This window comes from Limanda limanda, chromosome 16, assembly GCF_963576545.1.
Source record: "Limanda limanda chromosome 16, fLimLim1.1, whole genome shotgun sequence".
Lineage (NCBI taxonomy): Eukaryota > Metazoa > Chordata > Actinopteri > Pleuronectiformes > Pleuronectidae > Limanda > Limanda limanda.
Window position 1 is genome coordinate 7,864,224 of NC_083651.1, and position 23,926 is coordinate 7,888,149.

The 23,926-nt window shown below is 38.8% G+C and overlaps 1 protein-coding gene across 2 annotated transcripts; it reads left to right on the forward strand.

Moving 5' to 3' along the window:
- Window positions 1–14,883: 14,883 nt before the first annotated feature.
- Window positions 14,884–22,160, forward strand: ska3 (spindle and kinetochore associated complex subunit 3). 2 transcript variants are annotated; one of them, XM_061088788.1, is made up of 11 exons: window positions 14,884–15,111; window positions 15,200–15,261; window positions 16,530–16,701; window positions 17,836–18,271; window positions 18,432–18,493; window positions 18,956–19,164; window positions 19,268–19,474; window positions 19,560–19,751; window positions 20,516–20,595; window positions 20,835–20,962; window positions 21,448–22,160. In XM_061088788.1, the coding sequence occupies exons 1-11, from the start codon at window positions 14,994–14,996 to the stop codon at window positions 21,603–21,605; spliced, it is 1,824 nt and encodes a 607-aa protein (XP_060944771.1). In that variant the 5' UTR covers window positions 14,884–14,993; the 3' UTR covers window positions 21,606–22,160. The 2 variants fall into 2 exon arrangements, with proteins under 2 accessions (XP_060944771.1, XP_060944772.1); XM_061088789.1 differs by having other exon boundaries at window positions 18,959–19,164.
- The last annotated feature ends 1,766 nt before the right edge of the window (window positions 22,161–23,926 follow it).

The window sequence follows — 23,926 nt, forward strand, 5'->3', positions numbered from 1 at the left end:
AGTGCATTCAACCCGAGGGTTCAAACCCAGAACAACAAGAATCAAGAAAGTACGATTTCTTCAAAAATGAATCAAAACTACAAAGTTCTATAAGCATGTGCCATTAAAGTGCTACGAAATTGTTAGTTTAAAAAAAAAAAAAAAAAAAATTTAATTTAATTTTTTTTTTTTTTTTTTTTTCATCCGGACAAGTTGGATTAAAAAGACCAGCGGGCAGGACTTTGCCCATGTCTGCACTAGCTTGTAGTAATGAGTAGAACTTGGTTCCAATTCTAAGTCAAAAATAATTTTAGACTAATAAACAACTTCCCAGAACTCAAATTACAAGTTCTTGACACAAGGCAACCAATTCAAAACAAAATCATTTGAAAAATAGATACAACTTTTTAGTTAGTAAGATGAAATCAGGATTAGCTGGAAATAACTATACTACTAGTTTCTTCAGTTACTTAAACAGGCAGAGGAAAATAAAAGACATGGACATTTTAGATATTATATTATATATTTTTATTATGTTATATGTTAGAAACCATCTGAGTAAATGCTGGTGTAAAATATTGATATTCACTAAATATTACATACACCATCACAATCTTTCATTGGATTTAAAGTGGAGGATTAAAATAAAGAATGTCAAGCCTTTCTTAATTATTAAATGGACTAGTTATTTTTCATGTGATATTTCTTCTCTCTTTATTAATGCAGTTGTATTATAATCTTTGTAAGGATAGGAATGACCCATTGGAAGACGATGACTATGCAAATATTGAGTATCTGAGACACTCAGAGAAACCTTGTGACTCTCTGCAGATGAGTCGTTTGGAGCACTACATGTCCTTTATGAAGCTCCCGCCTGAACTGCAGCTCCGCATCAGCAACTACTACCAGGCTCGTTATGGGGGGAAGTGGTTTGACCAGAAGGACGTGATGGCCACGGTGTCTTCAGCACTCAAAGAGGTAAATGCTCATCCCTGGACTTTTGTGGGTTTATCTTGTTTACTATGCTCATATGAAGTGAGTCTGTTCTCTCATGGTGAGTGGGTCTCAGAGGTTTGGAGACCAAACTCACATCCAAACGTCTGTAGAGGTAAACTAATAAAAAACCAATTTCATAGTTAAAAATTATCAAAACATTGCCCATGTGGGGGAGAAAGTTGAGGCAGTTTGAAACAATCTGTCGGGACAAACTGAAATAAATCAATCACTATTTTGTAACCTCTCACTCTTAAGTCAGGCCCGATTCTTGCTTCCTAGTCATTATTATAATTATAATTATTATTATTATTATTATTTTTTTTTTTTTATTTTTTTTTTTTATTTATTTATTTTTTTTTATGTTTTTCTTTCTTGTGAATTGATAATCATTTCTAATGATTTTTCAGCAAATCCTGACAGTGATGTGCAGCAGGCTGCTGAGAAAAGCTCCAATGTTTCAGAACACAGATGAAAACTTCATCAGTGCCCTCCTCCCAAAACTGGAGTATGAGGTCTTCCAGGAGGGAGACGTCATCGTCCGAGAGAACGTCCCGGGCGACCGCATGTTCTTCATCGACCACGGCCAGGTCCTCATGGAGAGCGATTCCTACGATAGGGAACTGTCTGATGGAGAGTTTTTTGGAGGTGGGTGAAATTTTCTCAGTTTTTTAAATATCTACAAAGTGTTTACTTTGATTTGGAAATTGATTTTCAGACAGAAAAAAGTAACGAAACATTAGTGAAATTGTATTAATGGTTAATTTCAGATGTTTCAACTTCAGAATGTGTTTTAAATTTAATGGAACTGAAATCAGACCAACACAATAATGACAATAAGTACATGCTGCTGTGTAAGTATTATATAATGAACAAAAAGTACCATAAGCTCATTTGTGTTCACATTTTGAGTTTTTAATTAAGCAATATCACAATTTTACAGTGTACTTAAATATACACTTAATTTAAGTACACTGTAGACTAAATCATTCTCTGTTTAAATTTGATATTTCCTGAGTCATCACTGTGATACTACTTCCTTTGGACACGAGTGTGTTCAGGGTATCAATTTAAAGTATTTATTTCTCAAAGCCATAGAGGATCAGTTCACTCAAATTACAGGAAACCAAAAATATGCAGTTGGAGTATGATATCTCTCTCATTGGGAGTTCTGCCTCCACCTCAATGCAATGGACAATGAACATTAATGAAATTCCATATGGTGCTACCTCTTTTGGAAATTTAAGTAAAATAGTTTTTTCCTGTGTCATTTTGACTTTGTGGTTAAAACAGATGCCGTTCATTTATTACAATCTCAGTGTCTTCACTCATTTCCTTGAAACAATGATCCTAATAATGCACAATATATCTAATACACAGTATTGTTAAATTTAATAACCCAGTTAATCAAATTGTTTGGGTCCAACTAAGTTTGTATATCGCTGGGTCTTTAGCATTATATGATGCTGTCTCACTTGAAGACATTGCTCAAAACTCAATTGAAAAATACATTAAAAAAGTGCATTTTCTGTCTTATAAAGCAGTTCATAGTTGCACTCTGGATAATCCACAGATGTCAACGTGAGCACTTCTCACTGAAGCTACTTTCTGCCAGAGATCGTCCACATGAAAACAGCTGACAGCTGGTTGTGAGGATTATCTACAGTGACATGGATCATGTTTCTAGGAAAAGATGTTGCTCTTGTCTTTTTAAGACTGTGAGCTCCGCAAAAGATGTTTTCCATTGCATTGCAAAAAAAAAATCTGAGGCAGGCATATGATACTATCTCAGAGACATATATTTTGATTTACTGATGAATTCAATATATTTGGATTTTATTTTAGGTTGATATAGTCAGATTTTTCAACATTTATCACACATTCTGAACACTTCTATTAGTTTGTTTAAGTTCGCATAGGCGAGCAAGAAAGATTATTTTTTTACCAATTGGAAATGAAAGTGAATAAATCCACATTTTCCAATTTGTGGGGCTGATTTAATTCTTAGGCTGAAGTGGGAACAAGTCATAATCTTTTTGGCAACGAACCTCAGCAGCGTTTAGAGCTAAGCAGGCTTCCCGAAACAACTCGGCTAAGTCTGGTTATTTAATTTAGGATTAATTGTCAGAGCTCATCCCGTCATTAGGGTTTACTCGCTCATTAACCATGCTCTTGTGGTTCCCTCTGTGTGTGTGTGTGTGTGTGTGTGTGTGTGTGTGTGTGTGTGTGTGTGTGTGTGTGTGTACGCTCCGCAGAGACGTGCATGCTGACCAAAGGCCAACATCTGGCCACAATGAAGGCGCTGACCGACTGCCAGTGCTTCACTCTGTCGTATGACGACTTTCGGGAGGCGCTGCAGGGCTTCCCAGATGTCAAGCAGGACTTGGAAAGAATGGTTGAGCTCAACTTTGATGCAGGATTTGTGTAAGAACAAAAAAATGATTCCATATTCGGACATGAATTGGACATTTACTTACCGAGGAGATGGACAGTCCTCGAGCTTCGACTCGAACTGGGAAGGATTCAGACCTCAACAGTTAAGACGGGTCAAACATTTAATCCTGCTTTCTTGTTGCTATCTAAAGTCAATATATATCTTAGTGACCAAACAAGAAAGATTCAGACTTTTTGTCTTTATATGACTTGGGGTTTGCTTTTGATGTTTTGGCCATGATCCCTATCAATAACATTGGACTCACCAAGTTAACTTCTAACATCTGGGATCACATAGATTTGAACAAGAGACACAAGCTGTCAGCCGATCTTAACTTCTTACCCAGCTGTTCAAAGATCCATCACTGTTCAACAAAACACAGGTTTAACTTAAATCTGTAGTTTTACTTTCAAGTAGTCATTTAGATTATTTGGTCTCTTGTGTGTCTTCCCGCTGGACTTATCACCCTGTTAATGGATGACTGTACAGTATTAGATTAGACCTATATTGCAAACTGGAAATTTGCTTTAAAGGGAGATTATATCTAAACAGATTCTTGTGAATATGAAGAATCTGAAGGCGAGGGACAAGATTTTGGGGCCCGGAAGCCTTCTGGTTTCTTTTTCTGGTTTGAGCAATCACATTTGAGCGGGTAAACCGTCAGAGTGGAGAGAAAAAGAGGAAGAACACATTGACTGAAATGCTTTTCAATTTATATTTATTCATATACAGATAGATGTTGATATAGAGTTTAGCCAAAATGTCATCTGGACCTAAAACACTGACATAACATATCGCTGCTTGTGTTTTGTGTGGAGAAACATTCGACTTCTGTGATTTTAAAAACATGTCGGACTCTTGGGAATCCAGAAGCCCCAAAATGTTGGCCATTGCCCCAAGAAGCTAATTAACGACAGCCAATGGATCAGTGATTGAAAGAAGGTAAAATCTCATGTATGTCATTGTTTCTTTTCTCTAAAATGACATTTATTTGTAGCAACATTACTCAAGAGAAATTAATGTCAGTGTGAATGCAACAAAAATAAAGCAGCTACTTTAATATGATTATGAAACATCTGTGTGAGAACAACAGGTCGTTTCCTTCCCGTTTCCCTTTCATCCAAACACGCACACGGTGCCCGAAGCCAGCCGGTGTTTGTACTCGTAGAGGTAGTAGGAGGCTTGAGGGAAGTTGCACTTCATCTCCATCCTGCCCGGAACCACGTGGACCGCCACGCCGGAGCCCAGCCCCTCCTGCAGCTTCTTCAGCATGCGTGAGGCCAGGTAGCGCCGCGCCCTTCCTGGGTCCTCCTCGATGGAGGCGTACACTTCAGGGGGTGGGTTTGGGATCTTCCACTCCAGGTCCACGATGAGTTGATGGATACGACTCTTGTCCAGTGACGTCGGCGTGTCACGGTAGCACGCTACCACGTGGGGGATTGGGGCATCAGACGCCACTGACAGCAAATTGTTGGGCGGCTGCTCCACCGGTGCTTCTTCCTTTTCTCCTTCTGTCTCCTCGACCTGCTCGTCCTCCAGAGCTCCCACGGCGGGGTGGAGCATCACCGCCCAGCGCAGCCAATCGTAGTTCTTCTCCAGGGTCTTCAGGATGCCAGTTGCTGCCTCCTCAGGTGGTGCGCGGTTCTGCACGGCTTCGTTTAACTGTAGCCTAATATCCCCTTCCGCCTGCTCCAGGAAGTATCCCAGGCAGCGGCCGCCCACGTTCTTCATCTTCCTGTAGAGGGCGCCCATACGGTCGGACCAGATCTTCATCAGCAGAGCCTGATCTCTGCCTGTCAGAGAAGCCTGCGTGAAGAGACACAGCAGACCGGTGCCCAGGACAAAGTTTACCTGTTGAAATAAAGAGAAAAGTGGTTGTAAATAGTTTTATAAAATGTGCATTTCCTTACAGAGAGAACTAGATTGGGTTCTTTTAATGCATGAATACTACTGAGAAGTGTTGAACATCCGGAAATTCTACAATAGCTCGTTTTGAACCAAAAGTCATTTTCAAAACACACTGTTAACAACATACTGGCAACAGTACACACAGATACATTATGTTGCACTTTTTGTTATACTGTGGTTTGCCCCGGTCCATTGGTTGGTTGATGATTGGTTGGTTGGTTGGTTAGTTGATAGTTGGTTGATGGTTGGTTCAGAGTTGGTCGGTTGGTTGGTTGGTTGGTTGGTTGGTTGGTTGTTTAATAGTAGCTTAATGGTGGGTTGGTTGGTTGGTTGATGGTTGGTTTGGTTGATAGTTGGTTAGTTGGTTGGTTGGTTGGTTGGTTGGTTGGTTGGTTGGTTGATTGGTTGGTTGGTTGGTTGGTTGGTTTGTTGGTTGGTTGGTTGGTTGATAGTTGATGGTTGGTGGTTGATGGTTGGTTGGTGGGTTGGTGGGTTGGTTGATGGTTAATGGTGGGTTGGTTGGTTGATGGTTGGTTGGTTGATAGTTGGTTAGTTGGTGATAGTTTGATAATGGTGGGTTGGTTGGTTGATGAAGGGTTGGTGGTTGGTTGGTTGGTTGGTTGATGGTTGATGGTTGGTTGATAGTTGGTTGTTTGGTTGGTTGGCTGGTTGGTTGATGGTTGGTTGATAGTTGGTTGATAGTTGGTTGGTTGGCTGGTTGGTTGGTTGGTTGATTGGTTGGCTGGTTGGTTGGTTGATGGTTGATGGTTGATGGTTGATGGTTGGTTGGTTGGTTGGTTGGTTGGTTGGTTGGTTGGTTGGTTGGTTGGTTGGCTGGTTGGTTGATGGTTGATGGTTGATATTTGGTTGATAGTTGGTTGGTTGGGAGATATATTAAGGGAACTGATATCCTTGAGTGTGTGTAATTTTCAGTAGCTTGATTTGATTTAAAGGGACTGTTTGCGCTCTACTATTTTCAACAGTAACATCATCAGAACATGTTGTGTTTTGTTGTTTGTGTTAGAGACCCTGCTGGCCTGATTCCCCAATGCCAAACACATCAAGTCGCTGTTCATCAAATTACTGTTTAGAAAAGCATTGGTTTAATAATCACTTGGAGCAGAGACATGACTGTACATGACAGTCACAACACCGGAACATAATTTTAACACATTTTAATTCGTGAAAATTAGATGTTCTCTTCTGCTGTGGTCACATTTGCTAATTGTGGCTGAAAACAGGTGCAGTTCAAATTACAATCATATTTTCTACAGCTGTAGTACATTGTATATGACACTGTATTGTCTAGTACTACACCAAGCCATCTGGGTTTTTTTTGGCAACTACACTGACCTTAATAGTGTTTCCAAATCTAATTTTTATCGCAAAATAGCGGCTGGTGAGACTGATCGCTCTCCTTCAGATAAAGCTCACAGATGTCCCAAACTCATTTCAACGAAAGACCGCCACCAAAGGTTATCCAAGGTTAACTTAAGAGCACAGAGCCTGGTGGCGTCTGCAGATATTGGGTGGAGTTAGAGCAACCAAGCTTTACGGATATGAAAATGAATGAGACTGTGGATATTAGTTTGGTATTGTATTATTAATCCTATTTAAAGTGTACTGTGTACTAAGATTACAAGAGTTCTTGTGCCAGCAGGAGCGAAAATACCACATGACACATAAACTTATCACCTACAACATGTTTATATATTGATATGATCCAAGGTTAAAGAAACAAAGTTGTGGTTGCTTTGCTTAACAAGGTCAGGTTCTGCAGTGTGACTTTGATCGCTGCAGTCAGTCGCAGACGTCATTACAGCTCTGTCTCAGAGCCCTGTCATTTCCTCAGCTCATTAAGCAGAATACAGTTTGTTCCATCATATCTTTTATTGGATCGTTTCACTGAGGTTCGTTTTGACTGCAGCGTGAGGGCAAATTTTGCAGTGACTTGCCGCCTCAGTGGAAGCACTTTGCTTGTATCTTCCCCAGTGCATTTATGCAAACCAGGTCATAGTGCACACAAGACCTTGGAAGAGCACTGCACAAACAAATCACTGCTCCAGCACCGAGTTCAAGCAGAAATTGCGGCAGCATTAAGGCTAATCCAGCGAGGCTGGCTGCCTCACACACTAAAGCCCCCTGAAGTGGAATCTAGACTGATTTGAGTTTCTAAGCTGAAAACACCCTGTCCTCACAACAGCTCCTTTAAATGGACAAACACTTGGTAAATAGTCCTTACGCTGCCCTCAGAGTGATCTTTGCATCATGGGTAATGAGGGTTAAATGCTGGTCCGACGTACGTCATGCCCATGATTATCAACTCCGACAAAGAGGTTATGTTTTCACCCCTGTCCCTTTGTTTGTGAGCAAGATTACACAAAAACTACTGGACAGATTTCCACAAAACGTGGTGAAAGGATGCGGTGTGATGTATTTGGTGCGGATCCGAGCCAAGGGGCATGTTCAGGAATTTTGTTATCGATTTCTTCAACATTGTGAGATTTTGTGAGTTTTATTAACATTTTCCATGATGTCTCAGAGAATAATTTAGGGCTCCTGAAAAATAAAATCAGACATGTTTAGGAGAGCGATATTCATGATTGGTGGCAGCACAGTTTTGCAGTAGTTAGCAGCGAGAAGGTTCCTAGTTTGTTCCCTGGTTCTTTCTGTGTGGAGTTTGCTGAATTGACCGTAGGTTAGTATGGATAATAGAAGGATAGATTCCTTTAACATTGCAACATAGGCTGTTTTTTAACTGTTTTAAACGTCCTTCGTCAGAATAGAATTCCTGAAACTTGATGATAAAAATATATGAGTATGTGCAATCTTGTGCAGATCCAAATAAAAATCTGGTTCTGGTGAATTCAAATGTAGTGTCATAAGGGGACTGTCCGCGCTCTGCTGTACGCCCTTCTAATATTTATGAGGTAATTGCATAATTTCTTTTACATAACAACAAGCCAGCGACTGCTGAGGTGGATTGCCTCTCAAAGTGGATGCTCATTATGTAGCAGGCTGGTTCTGTGTGTGTCTTGCTCGGGGTCACAGCAGAACAACAGATGGACTAATTGACAAACAGTAACTCTTTTTTTTTTAAGTGAGTGAACCATCCAGATCTTTGTGGGGTTTTTATGTAAGCTCAATGTGAGTGCAGACAGAGAAATGTTTCCTCGTGTTGCTCTAAAACCTTTTTAGTTACACCCCAGTTATGCAATGTTGTTTCAGAGACTACTTTGAATTCCTGTTTATGAGTTGAAAGCCTACACAGTTCTCTGCCTTGTCTCCTTTTTGGTTGAAGAATGGGAATTAGTTTTTACAACAGCAAAAGGCAAGTTGCCAACTCGGCACAAAACAAGACACTAGAAGGTCACAGCTCTGCAGTATTAAATATTCAGTTTATTTTCATACCAACAAGATAGATGCAGCCCGTTTCATTCCCCACAGGACCTCCATGTTTTTCTCTCACATCTATCTCTTTGGTCTTGGAACTGAATATTTAATCCTGCTCCTCGATCCTTTTACTGAGCAGATTTGCATTATTTTCCAAAAATGACATCTGAAGTAGCTTCTTGATTCTTGGGTCCGGTGTCTTTAACACGGGACAAACAGATGAGAGCTTCGCTGCATCTCAGATTAAAGGCTTGTCTGTATCTTTTTCGACATTTTTATTCCTACCCTCATTTGTGTACTTGAGAACATTGGATGGATGTGTCACCTCAGGCCTCCTGCACCCCTGCTGTAGTTAAGCAGGGGTGCATGCTTCAGTATAATGACTTGGAAGGTAGGACAGAATTAAACTTTAACGATGCCTGTAGGGAGATGAGGTAAACACACACACACACACACACACACACACACACACACACACACACACACACACACACACACACACACACACACACACACTCCTCTCCCCCTCCCCTGAACCTTCACCAACCTTGACGCAGAACTCCTTCAGCTCCCAGCGTTTGGGTTTGCGGGTCAGTATGAGCTGCTCCAGCAGGGTGGGCTGGTCGGTCAGAGCTGACACTCCCATCAGCCGGTTGTAAAGCGCGGTCAGCTGCCTCTCCAGGCGGTGGTCATGAACGTACTGCAGGAACACCTCTGTCTCCTTCTTGGTGAAATCTGACTGGGCCCTCACCTGGAGCAAGAGGAGATAAGAGGGTTTTCTCTTGAGAAACAGGGGTTGAGGAGGCAGGGGTGGGATCAGAAACTTTTCAATAAAAAAATACATTATATAGATATAAGATAAAATATGAATAAATAGCTTGATATATATATTTAATAAAAATGCATGGGCCCCACACGTCTCATCAGAGCAATCTCTTTGTGTTAATATTTGTGTTTGTATTCATTTTACGTATCTTTGTGGATGTGTTGTTCATCTTGATAAGTCATTTTACATCATGTCATATATTACTTTTATGCCTTGGATGCATCTCATCTTATGTCTCTTTGTGGTCAATTTGTGTTTCGTTGCATTTGATTCCCTTTCCAACAAATTGCATCAACAGTCATTTCATGTCCAGTGGGCTTGTGCAAGAATGCATTTATTATCCAAACAAGTCAACTATCCACTCTCTTTTATTTACACCGCTCTCCTGATTCCCCCCTCAAGCCTTTGGTTGAAGTAAAATCTAGAACAAGGTAATTGGCAGTCGTTAAGATTTGGGTTCAATCGGTTGCAGTTACAGAACTGTAGGTAAATCTGCAGGTTGCTGATGACTGTGTTTGACTCTTCATTTTACAGTGGTGAGCTGTCGCTTCACAACAAGAAGGTTGCTGGTTTGTATTCCCAGCATGGCTGTGACCTTTCTCTCTCTGTGTGTTTGTGTGTGTGTGTGTGTGTGTGTGTGTGTGTGTGTGTGTGTGTGTGTGTGTGTGTGTGTGTGTGTGTGTGTGTGTGTGTGTGTGTGCCCGTGTGTGTGTGTTTGTGGGTGTGTGTTTTATTCAGGTTCTCTGGCTTTTTCTCCAGAGACAAATTTGAGACTCTAGATCGATGATGTGAATCGTAGTTTTTCTCTGTTTGTTGATCCTGTGTTACGCTGGCGACCTGTTCAATGTCGGCTGGGATTAGTTCCAGTAACACAAACATGATCCTCAAAGGATAAGTGGTATAGATAACGTGTGGATAATGGATAAAACTAAAACTCACATCCTGCTTTTGAAAGGGAGTCTAAGAATAAATCGGTTAGGTTCTCACCCCAGTCGAACACTCACAGTGAAATGATAATAGTTCGTGTTTTGAAATAATTAAAACTGAAAAATAAAAGGCATAAGCCTGTTAATGCGAAGGCTGCTATGACTAAACAGATGCTTGGGTCATACATCTGGTCATATTTACATAATGCACTCTGCATGATGAGTTCAGTCAGTCACGAATCTGGAAAGTTGCCAGAGTTAGTGGTGTTCATGAAAACTACAAATATCTGTCAGGTGAGAAAGTTGATCTGGAGTTTGTTCTCGGACAAGTCAACATGGCAATAAAACCTCTGATCCCAGCATCGATCAAATCAATTAACAGCATCAGCTCTGTTGTTTTTATTCTAAAAAGAGAAATTCAAATAAATCTCAATGGAAAAATAATTTCATTTGATTTGTCCTTGAGAAGAACCCTGAATCCCTACCACTCCCACGTTATTTCTTTTACACTATCAGAAATATACAATGCAATCAGTCTCTCTGTCTTTCTAAATAAATACAGAAACTGTAATGTTTTAATGGAGTTATGGTTTGTTGTGTAAAATGTCAGATAATATGAAATTCCTCAGGGCTGAGGAACAGACATTTTCACATTAATGAGGCTGACATTTTTAAATGTATATGTAATACCATCAATCAATAATCAAAATAATTATTGAATAATCAGATTTATCATTTGCATGTTATTTTTTTACTTTGGCAGCACTGTGTGTGATTTAACTTTTAGGTGGGACTGTTTCACATTCTCTTAACCTTCACAATAAAACACTGAGAAGCAGAAACTCTCCCTCCACAGTAATATTCATATATCTGTTTACTCAGTCAAACTGCATTTATGAGATTACGGGACATGCTCCTCACCGATGTACCCAGCTGGTAGTAGACCACCGCCAGGTCGTCCTCCAGCCGGTGGACCTCCTGGTCGTCCAGCAGGCCTTGACCCGAAGCCCCCAGCTCCTGATCGATGTGGTCCAGGTTCTTTTTGACCAGATCCATTTCCTCTGCTGTGGCACTGCCGCCGAGGTAGGAGCAGATGCCCTGGACGAGGACCCTGAGCCACACACAAACACACACACACACACACACACACACACACACAAACACACACACACACACTCCCGATTGACTTGTGTGATATGAGCAATGACAGATCCCCATATGGGTTGGAAATGCATTGGAAATCATTGGTTTCTAAACAGGATGTGGAAATTGAAATGTTCTCTCCCAGTTTTCGATCAAAAGGACTCACTAAGAAGTTTATTTCACATATTTATATAGAGAAGGTAACTCACCTCACAGTTTGCATGTAGCCCACAGGCTCCAAAACCTTCCCAAACATCGCCATGGCCCTGGAGCTTTGTGCAGACAAATTAGCTATGGAGAATTATTACACCATTAAATTCACATTCCCGATAAGTGTGTAAATTAGTACCGGTTGATTTCTCTTAGTGTCTCTCACCTCAGTCGTGCTGCGTTCAGGTTTGTACTGACCTTCACAGTCTGAGCAGTATTTATACACCTAGTGTATCTGATAAGAGATCTACACACCTACTGTTCTCTCTGAACTTGACGGTAAGAGAGGGGAATGATGCATGATAGGTGTAAATTTATATTATTAATAATAATTATTATTATTATTATTCAATTAAATAATTATTGCATAAAGGTGAAAAAATATATCTGGCAGCACATGTAGACAACATCTTAAGAATTAGATGGAATAACTATATAAACATTTACACTGATGGTTCAAGGGATCCAGAAAGCAGCAGAGAGTGATTTGGTTCATACATCCTCCATGTGCAAATCTGCCAGATGGGATTTCCATATTCTCTGCAGAGTTAGTTGGAAGATGGAGGCTGGGATAAAATTGTCCTGTGCACAGATTAATTATCTGCCCTAGTGGCGTTGGAGGGGGGAGAGGGAGGCAGAGTTGGAGAAGCACGAAGGTAGTGTGGCGCTTTTCTAGGTGCCAGCACATCTTGGTGTTGAGGGAAATGAGATGGTGGACGGGGCAGTGAGGACAAGTTTGTGCAGAAATACAATAGATGTGCAAGTGCCATTTGGAAGGATGGAGTGTCGTAGTATCAGTGAGAGGCTGAATCAGATATGGCAGCGAGAGTGGGATGGAGACAGCAGAGGGAAAAAAGCTGTTCTGTAAAATAACCATTACTCAAATAGATGATATCAAATTGTCACGGCTAAGGCTGGGGCATTGTGGACTAACGAGTGGGCTGGTGCTTGTGGGGAAACACAGAGCTGGTAGTTATGTGTGCCTATGCATGCAATACTATTCTGTATACATATTATTGTGACTACTGTGGAGTCTTGGAGTCTGTGCAGCAGGTTTTGATGCATTGTAAACCCAAAGAAAGAAAGGAATTATTAAGGCAAACTGGGGAGATTTTCATTTCCTTAAAACTACAAATTGGACTACCTCACAACAGTGGCAGAGAGCAGGACCCTGTGTAGGTTGCGGACTATCTTAAACAATGAGCACCACCCACTACACAGAACTCATATCGGACAGAGGAGTATATTCAGTGGCAGACTCCTGTCACTGTCATGCTCATCAGACAGGCTGAGGAGGTCCTTCGTCCCCAGGGCCATTCAGCTTTATAACACCATGCTGAAGAGGAGGGGGGGGGGGAGTGATCTTCCCTGCATGAGTCTACCTCAGTCTGCCCTCCCCTTCTCTACTCTTCTCATCTCATTATTATATACCAACCATGCATGGACTTTACCACCACATATTCTTATATATTTATATATTTATATATGTATATATTTTTGTTGTTTTGTATATAAATATATATTTTATTGTACTTTCCACTCCAGCAGTACAATAACACTTCCCTACTGGACACTGACACTATCACATCATTGCATTCCATTCCTGTATCTGTAAATATGTTCTGCGTATGTGATTTCTGTATGTATGTCAGTGAGGTGTTTAAGTGTTAACTGTATAAGCTACTGGATGATCTGAATTTCCCTCGGGATTAATAAAGTATCCATCTATCTATCTATCTATCTATCTATCTATCTATCTATCTATCTATCTATCTATCTATCTATCTATCTATCTATCTATCTATCTATCTATCTATCTATCTATCTATCTATCTATCTATCTATCTATCTATCTATCTATCTATCTATCTATCTCTCTATCTCTCTATCTATCTATCTATCTATCTATCTATCTATCTATCTATCTATCTATCTATCTATCTATCTATCTATCTATCTATCTATCTCTCTATCTATCTATCTATCTATCTATCTATCTATCTATCTATCTATCTATCTATCTATCTATCTATCTATCTATCTATGTCTCTATCTCTCTATCTCTCTATCTATCTATCTATCTATCTATCTCTCTATCTCTCTATCTATCTATCTATCTATCTATCTATCTCTCTATCTCTCTATCTCTCTATCTATCTATCTATCTATCTATCTATCTATCTATCTATCTATCTATCTATCTATCTATCTATCTATCTATCTATCTCTCTATCTCTCTCTCTATCTATCTATCTCTATCTATCTATCTCTCTATCTCTTTATGTCTCTATCTCTCTATCTCTCTATCTCTCTATCTATCTATCTATCTATCTATCTATCTATCTATCTATCTATCTATCTATCTATCTATCTATCTATCTATCTATCTATCTATCTATCTCTCTATCTCTCTATCTATCTATCTCTCTATCTATCTATCTATCTATCTATCTATCTATCTATCTATCTATCTATCTATCTATCTATCTATCTATCTATCTATCTATCTATCTATCTATCTATCTATCTATCTATCTATCTATCTATCTCTCTATCTCTCTCTCTATCTATCTATCTATCTCTCTATGTCTCTATGTCTCTATCTCTCTATCTCTCTATCTATCTCTCTATCTATCTATCTATCTATCTCTCTATCTCTCTATCTCTCTATCTATCTATCTATCTATCTATCTATCTATCTATCTATCTATCTATCTATCTATCTATCTCTCTATCTCTCTATCTCTCTATCTCTCTATCTATCTATCTATCTATCTATCTATCTATCTATCTATCTATCTATCTATCTATCTATCTATCTATCTATCTATCTATCTATCTATCTATCTATCTATCTATCTATCTATCTATCTATCTATCTATCTATCTATCTATCTATCTATCTATCTATCTATCTATCTATCTATCTATCTATCTATCTATCTATATCATAAGACCAACGTTGTGAGGGCCTGAACTGCAGTGATGTTTCCCTACCGGTGGGAGGCAGCAATGCGAGAAATAGTGCCTAGGCTGCCGGAAAGAAGAAGAAGACACTGAAGCCGGAAAAAGCCGAGGCGCCAAAAACGAAACAATTCTCTAAGTTAGAATAGATGTAAACAAACGATTATTTCCTAGTAATCGAGTTTATTAGTTATCGTTCAGACTCCTGAGTGTGACCATGGAGCCCACGGAGCTGTTCTTCTCCAGACTCCGGAAGCTGGCGGGGACTCTGGAGTCAGAAACCACCAAACTCCAGCAGGCTTTCGAGAACCGCGACAACAACGAGGTTGACAGCGGTGAGAGATACCGTCCAGCTCCTTGACAGTGTGTTTAAATACTTCAAGTAAAATTCAATATGTCCACACCAACTCCTTCTCTTTCCAGAAACCACCGCGAAGGCGATGCGAGCATACCACGAACTGAACTGCGACGTCGGGAACCTGAAGGTAGAAACTGTCCCAACCAAAGTCTGTTCAATAATCTCATCATTTAAATCTGTTTAAACTCCCACAAATACTACAATAACATGTATTACAAGTACTCCTGTCGTTCCCTCTATTGTATAAGTACTCATAACTTAACTAAAAGTAAGAAAAAAAAAGTGTCTGTCAGAGCCACCATCACAGAACTGCACTAAATATACCTGTCTCCTTGCACTGTGTACCCTGTACAACACTCCGCTCCATATACTGGAACACTTACTTCACATCATATGTGATATGTGTTAATATAAATCATATTGATATTATATATCATTCTATACAATAATATTGTCTTTTGCACACTGTCTACATATTCTTACACTCATAGTATATTATATTATCTATTGTATAGTCAAATTCTTATTTTTATACCTCTACTATATATCATATCATATATATACATATTTATACATGTGTACATGTTATTATTATTATTATTATTATATTTACTATTATTATTATATATACTGTTGCTGCCATTATTACTATATACTGCTATTATATTGGTGTAATTACTATCATATATAAATATATATTATGTTATATTATATACTATATATACTGTACTATTTTTATATACTGTCTAACAATAACATTACCATCATATCATCAGTACTATTACCATCATCTTGCCACTGCACCTTATCTATATATTTATCTTGTGTTTCTGTTTTTATTCTTTCTACCTCAATATTTTTTATTTTATTCTATTGTATTGTATTTTTTTGTATTCAAATATACTGGCTGCTATGACGACTGAATTTCCCTTCGGGGATGAATAAAGTAATCTATCTATCTATCTAATACATGAATATATACAGATATAATGAGATAAGATCAGATAATCCTTTATTCGTCCCACTATTGGAAATTTCCCTTATAATAATTTGTCTATGAGTGTGTTTACTCATAAATGAATTACTCCTCGTTTTGTGATTGCCTGTCATCACTGTTAATTTGACTACGGCCTCTCTGAATAATGTAATAAAAGTAATAATGATTGATTAATTAATAGTAGATCATTAGGGAAATACATTTATAGCTGCAGTGCTAAGTGGCAGCAAATAAAAAAAGAACTTTATCTGGGACAGATTAACACTTTTCCTCATTAAATATAATATGGAATTTCTACTCATAAAAGTTTTTTAATGTAACCTCCAGCCTGCTTCTAACACACCATCTTTATAATGTGTCAGTTTTGTGAAGAATATCTCGTGTCTGTCCTCGTGCAGGAGCAGGTCCAGGATCAGCTGACTCAACATAAAGCGCAGGACGACGAGGTGAGCAGCTTCATCAAGTCCTGCAGAGTGATGGAGCAGAGGGTCAGTCAGGACATCCAGACTCTGAAGGAACACTTTGAAAACTACGGCTACGAGGCTCCCAGAGATGCCCAAAGACCAACCAGTAAGTCACCAGCCGGCGGATGTCTGCACAATTTGGTACGGACTTTCTCTGGAGTTTGCCTTTTCATAAAAAAAAAGTTTTTGTGTCTTTCGCGAGTAGGGTTGCAAAATTCCGGGAATATTCAAAGTTGGAAACTTTCCATGGGAATTAACGGGAATATACGGGAATTAACGGGAATTAACAGGAATTAACGGGAATAAACTGGAAATGTTGTGGGTAATTTATACTAACTGTATTTACCTTGTCATATACAGACATAAATATAAACATTTTGTTGTGTCATAGGCTGATTTGAGCCCTGAGGAAACTTTGGGCCCTTGACTATACGCTTCTGCATCGTTGTGTCATTCTTAACATAGGTCTTTGCACAGTATTTGCTAATGCAAATCCTTTCCTTCTACATTGGATGGGGTGAAATGTCTCCACACATGAGATAGTGCACGTGGCATTGTTCTGTAGAATAAGATGAGAAAAAGGTTGTAATAAAAAAACTAATGCAATGCCAGAGATATAAATAGTTAGCCAACCAATTGGAATCGTCTTTAAAAATATTTTAGAATTGATGGATAAATCAATGGAAATAGGTTAGATGAACGGATGAACAATCCTCAATCAGCATGCTAATATATTTTCCTCAGTAATATCATCGAAACTTACCTGACTAGTCCTGCACTCTACAGCAGACCTCAATAGCCCTGCTGTAGAGTGAAGGATGCTGGGAATTATCTGTGCATGTGATGGAAGAATGCACAGTGGAGGGTTGAAACTCAAACTCATTCCATACATCTTTAAAATAGAGTTTTGAATGATGTTTTTATTGCTCAGCGTTTAATTTGCATTGTTTGTTTTTTTCAAAATTCCCCAAATTCTCGAGCTTAATATTCCCGAGGAAGGTTTCCGGAAAGTTTCCGGAAATTTACCGGAAACTTTCAGCCCCTTTGCAACCCTAGTCGCGAGTTAAAAATGTCATCAACACACCTACTCACTCGAGGTGAATCCTGCTGTATTCTGACATTCTCCAGGAGGTTTTACTACGAGGCTGGTCAGAGAAAACCAGGAGACTTTCCCTTGGACATTGTATTTTTACCCAGCTGCACTCAAGCTGTGTTATTATTGTGACCTTTTCTTACACAGAAGACAACCACCAGGACTCAGATACTGAAGAAGTGGCAGATGAAAGTGAAAGTAAGTCAGCAGGAGAAGAAGACGGAAGCCAGGAGGAGGCTGGAGATGATCAGGCCTCATCATCTCTGAACATGGGGCCACCGCCCATCACTGACGTAATGCGAACCCCGCAGCTCTCTGACTTTGGTCTGTCTGACAATATGCTGAAGAGATGTCTGGCTGGGGCAGAGTGGTGCTCTGAAGTGCCCCCCATGCCTGAGATGAGACTCCCTCATCCCACACTGAGCACGCCCACGCCCTTAACACCCAAGTGTGCCCTGCGGATGGATGACGCCGAGCTTCAGAGTCCTCAGATGCACAACTTTGGCATCTCCGAGCACACAATGTGTCTGTACAACGACTTCACTATGAATCTGATCAAGAAGAACATCGACAAGCCCCAAAGGTAAAGGATGAGTATTAGGAGCATTACAAAATATGTCCAGTACGGGATCTTTATTGGCCTCTGCTGGGAACATGCATGATTTGCAGCAGTACTGTCAGAGGTCTCAGGAGTCTATAATCACTGCTTTTTCCTACTTTATAAAAGTCTTCTGCTTTAACAGATCACCACAAGACAAACCTGTACCTACCTTGGAATCTCTAAAGGAGAGTTTACAGACTAAAGGTATGAAACCATTTTGAAGACATTCCTTAACTGACCATTACCTTTTCCTGTGAAGGGATTTATTTTCTGTTCTTCTACTATATTTCTCTGATTTTTCTCATGTCTTTTCTAAACACTTCCAGATCAATACCTATTTAACATTTGTAATTTTCTAACTCTAGAGCCAATAAAAAATTTGATCTGGTACCAAAATGTGTTTTACATTTAGAAATATTAACCTTTTTTTTTAATTAATGAATTAAAGACTATCTTATTGAACTTTGACATTCATTAAATAATATTCTAAAATGTCACCTAAGAGTATTACTAATGATGATGACATAGCAATGGTAAGATGCTTTTTTTTAATAATGCTACTTATAAATTAATTTTTTTTCAACGTCAAAATCCTCAATGCATGAAAAGCACTGAATTGAAACATGTTTGCTGTTCCCCCTCATATGACATTGCTCTTGCCATCAGCAGAAAACTTGGAGTCCCCAGAACTGCCTGTGTTTTGCACCCAGGGGTTCAAAATCAAAAAGACAAACAAACCAACAGCAAACTGCTCCCCAGCAGCGCCAGGCGGTGGTGACCCAGAATCCCCCACTCGTCCGGGACCCCTGTGTACCACCCCTGAGGTCCCCGCTTTTCAAACACCATACTTGAGCCGACTTGTGAGCACAAAAAAGGTAGGAAGAGTTTGAGTGTAATATTTTCAATTAGTTAATTTCCTCATCCAGACTGGCCTAAAACATCCAACTCAGAGTTTGTGCCTTTTGCACGTGTTCACAGAGCGCAAAGCAGCCAGAGCCTATCAGCATGCAAACTGATGAGGACGGCCACAGCTCGGAACTTTCGACGCCAACTCCTAACACAGCAACCGGCTCCAAACGCATGTGGGAGTACAATGTGCCGGAGATATTCATCATGGGTGAGGAGGACAAGCAAATGCCAGAGATGCCCATCCTGGAGTCTTGTTTGGGGAAATCTCTACAAAATGTACGACCAAATGATTTTTAGCCAAATATCAAATTGATCAAATTCACAAAGTTGACTTTAATCCTGTCTCGTCTCTACCTCCCAGAGAAGTGCGAAAATCCCAAAGAAGACTGGTGTGCATGAACAGGAGATGGAGGAGCTTGCTGTTAAGAGCCTGGAGCTGGATGAACCCACCCAGGAGTTCAGCTTGGGGACACCTCGCATCAGGAGGGACTACCAAGAGCCCAGCACCCCCGAGATGCCCGACCTCAGCTCTGTGACACAGGACATCTGTAAAGTAAGCTGTGTTTTCCCTTTAATGAAACTTCTCACAACTGAGGATACTATTTCCATATACTGGAACACTTACTTCACATCATATGTGATATGTGTTAATATAAACCATATTGAAATTATATATCATTTTATACAATAATATTGTCTTTTGCACGCTCTGTCTACATATTCTTACACACATAGTATATTATATTATCTATTGTATAGTCAAATACTTATATTTATACCTCTACTATATATCATATCATATTATATCATACTCTTTGTATATTCTTGTATATACACATATTTATACATGTGTACATGTTATTATTATTATTATATTTACTATTATTATTATATTTACTGTTGCTACCATTAATACTATATACTGCTCTTATATTGGTATAATTACTATCATATATAAATATATATTATGTTATATTATATACTATATATACTGTACTATTTTTATATACTGTCTAACAATAAGCTTACCATCATATCATCAGTACTATTACCATCATCTTGCCACTGCACCTTATCTACCTATTTATCTTGTGTTTCTGTTTTTATTCTTTCTACCTCAATATTTTTTATTTTATTCTATTGTATTGTATTTTATTGTAATCAAATATACCGGCTGCTATGACGACTTAATTTCCTTTAGGGGATATATAAGGTAATCTATCTATCATCTATCTATTTATATAGCAGATGTAAAATTCCACTTACCTCTCATATGCTTATTTTGTTCATTTTTCTCTTATGATTTCTGTTCTCTAGCTTATGTCCCAGGGTCAGTTGAAAAAGACAGGAGTGGCAGTTGTGCAACCAAACGTCAGGACAGAAAAACATAAAAACAGGTAAAACTGCTCTGAAATGTACTTGTTATAGATTCTCCCAACTCAAACGTAGGAAATCCAAAAATATTGAGTTTTATGTTGAATATATTTCAAGTTTTGAGGTGATTTGCTTTATGTACCGTTTATTTCTAATTAAGATTTATGTTTATTTCCTTCCATCCTGTTGCTTCATTTCCTGATATAATCCAGGCATGCAGTCTACAAATCAAAATGTTCATAGTAATGCATCCTCTCTCCAGTGCTCCGAGTCTGTCTGCGGTGTCAGAGAGCGAGTTCCAGAGTTTACCACGCTACATGAGGCAGATGACACTGTCCAACCTCAACCAGGGCGTCCAGAACATCAACAAGTTCATAGCAGAGTTTCCAGGTCTGTGCCACAGTCATTGCCCTTTTATGATTAAAGCAAATATATCGACTTTTTGTCTAAATATCCTCTTGGAGTTGTAAAAGACTTAGAAAACTACATCATTGCCACTTCCAGACTAAACCAAGATTAACCTGTTATTGGATACATGAAGGAGACAAGTTGGATGTCACAGTGAGACGTTGAACCTGATGTTGTAGAAACTGAGAACGGTTCTGAAGCAGCAGGGCAGAAATAGGAGCTGGTGTGTCGACAGTAAGAAAACACCTTGATGCACATGAGTGGTCATAATACTATCATACAGGTAATTGGGTACAGTGCCCAAAATATTTGGAAAATAGTGAACACAAAAAAAAACAGATAACCACAAATAGAGCCCAAATATGTTGGTTTTATAAGTACTGGCCGAAAAATATAAGACCCATTGATAGCACTTTTAGCATTTGATCCACTTCTCACCGGTTCCTGTTCTGTGCTGCCCTCTGCAGGAGAAAAGACTGAACTGAATATGGAGGAGCTGAAGAGGATCACCAACGTGGGGACCAAGACGCCCGTGTTCGTCCTGTGTCTGACCGAGCTCAAGAGGCTGCAGCAAGTGGGGGGAGCCAAGAACAACGCCGTGTACAAACTGAGCGCACATACTTAACTGTTGCTTGAAACTGAAATCTAGTTATATCTCAACTCACAAAACGCTGCTCATACAAGTTGTAGCTGCCGGTTTCTGGTTTTCTCAATTTGCACTAATGTGAGTTTATGGATCTGAATATAAATTGACTTGTATATAATAAATCAATATAATAAATCATTGAAAATTGTTTGGACATGTGTTCTCCAGAGGCTCGTGTAGTATATTTAAAAGTTTTAGTTAAAGTTTAACAAATTCTGAACAAAAGGTGATAGAAGTATTTACTAAATATTATTTTAACAAACGCTAAAACAAAGTGATGTCACCCCAAACGGTCCAATTAGATTGTTGAAATGTAAAGGACCATTAAGGACATCACAATTCAACTAGAAGTTTACCATTTTTACATGTTTTCTTCTTTTAAGTACCTGCACTTTACTTGTTTGGCTATTTACACCATGTTAACATTTAACATTCCTTGTATAACTGCATGACCTCCCCGTTTAAGTTTACCCAGATATTCCAATCACATTGTTGAATGCAAACAGCCGTTAATGATAAAGATACCATTTTGTATTTCTTTCCTTATGTCTCCCTCCTTTTGTCTTCTTCGTTTAAGTGATTATGGTTTTTATTATGCCGCTGATTGATTTGGTTTCACCCGGGTCTCCACACAAGTTAGAACCCCCACAGGTTAGTTATTAATCTAAAATACATTTGAAGGCTAGGACAGTTACATTTCTCTATATTATTATATATTATTTTTTTGGCATTTAAATTATATATATATATTTTTTCAACATATTTATTGAGTTTCACATATAAGAAACATACATTCAAACATTTATAAACATACAAACGTTTATGAACACCCCCAACCCACAATCAAACCCTAAAGAAAAAAGGCAGAAATTAAATAACTTAAATAAGATTAAATAAAATAATTTAAAAAAAAATATAAGAATAAATGGAAGTAAATAAAGACAAAATTATATAAATACAAATAAATTAAACTAAATCCCAATCAATCAAATCAAAAGCCTAGATAAATAACGTTCTCTTATTCATAATATTAGTCAGTTACAATTAATATTCATCCTATTAGGTGCTGCTATTTTATTCTGTTTCACTCATTAATTTCCACTTGGTCGCTTTCCAAAAATTGGTATATATGACTTTTAGTACTTTATTCTGATTTTTTTCCTTCTTTCAACCACCTTTCACTTTTCCACCATATTTACATTTATTTTTCTAAACATTTAAAACCGCACCAGAGTCAACTGACGTCACCCCAAACGGTCCAATCAGATCGTTGGAAAGCAAACGAGCATCAATGACGTCCCTACCATGTGGTGTTTTTTTTTTATTCTTTCCTTTTGTGCCCTCCTCTCGTCTTCCGCCATTTTGGGAGTCAAACGGCCACCGAGCGGGCCCGGCTCCCCTGCTCTCCTCCTCCAGGCTCCAGACGATGGTTCACACATGTGTGGTGACCGGCTGCAGGAACAGGAGGACCCCGGGAACCGGCCTCTCCTTCTACCGCTTCCCGCGGGACCCCGACCGGAAGCAGCGGTGGATCGAAGCTGTGAACCGGGAGGGCTGGATCCCTAACGACGGCAGCAGACTGTGTAGTACTCACTTCATCTCAGGTACTAAAACATAGACTGAATATAAAGTACCACTAATTAACTGTTTATAAAGTAACAAGCCTGTGAATAAAGTACCAACCATAGACTTTTTATTAAAGTACAAACCGTAGACTGTATAAAGGTACCAATCATGGACTGCATATAAAGTACCAAGACTGTATATAAATTACCAACCATAGACTGAATATAAAGTACCACAAATTAACTGTATATAAAGTAACAAGCCTGTGTCTAAAGTACCAACCATAGACTGTATAAAGGTACCAATCATGTACTGCATATGAGGTACCAAGACTGTATAAATTACCAACCATAGACTGTATATAAAGGTACCAACTCTATATAAAGTACCAAGACTGTATATAAATTACCAACCATAGACTGTATATAAAGGTACCAATCATGGACTGTATATAAAGTACCAAGACTGTATATAAAGTACCAAGACTGTATATAAATTACCAACCATAGACTGAATATAAAGTACCACAAATTAACTGTATATAAAGTAACAAGCCTGTGTATAAAGTACCAACCATAGACTTTTTATTAAAGCACCAACCGTAGACTGTATAAAGGTACCAATCATAGACTGCATATAGAGTACCAAGACTGTATATAAATTACCAAGTTCCATAGACTGTATAAAGGTACCAATCATGGACTGTATATAAAGTACCAAGACTGTACATAAAT

Bases quoted from the DNA above. Each gene is read 5' to 3' on its own strand.
- ska3 (XM_061088788.1), top strand. From the start codon at position 14,994: ATGGAGCCCACGGAGCTGTTCTTCTCCAGACTCCGGAAGCTGGCGGGG. The intron at 19,475-19,559 runs GTACGACCAAAT...TCTACCTCCCAG, and splicing joins TGGGGAAATCTCTACAAAAT to AGAAGTGCGAAAATCCCAAA. The intron at 20,596-20,834 runs GTAAAACTGCTC...TCCTCTCTCCAG, and splicing joins ACAGAAAAACATAAAAACAG to TGCTCCGAGTCTGTCTGCGG.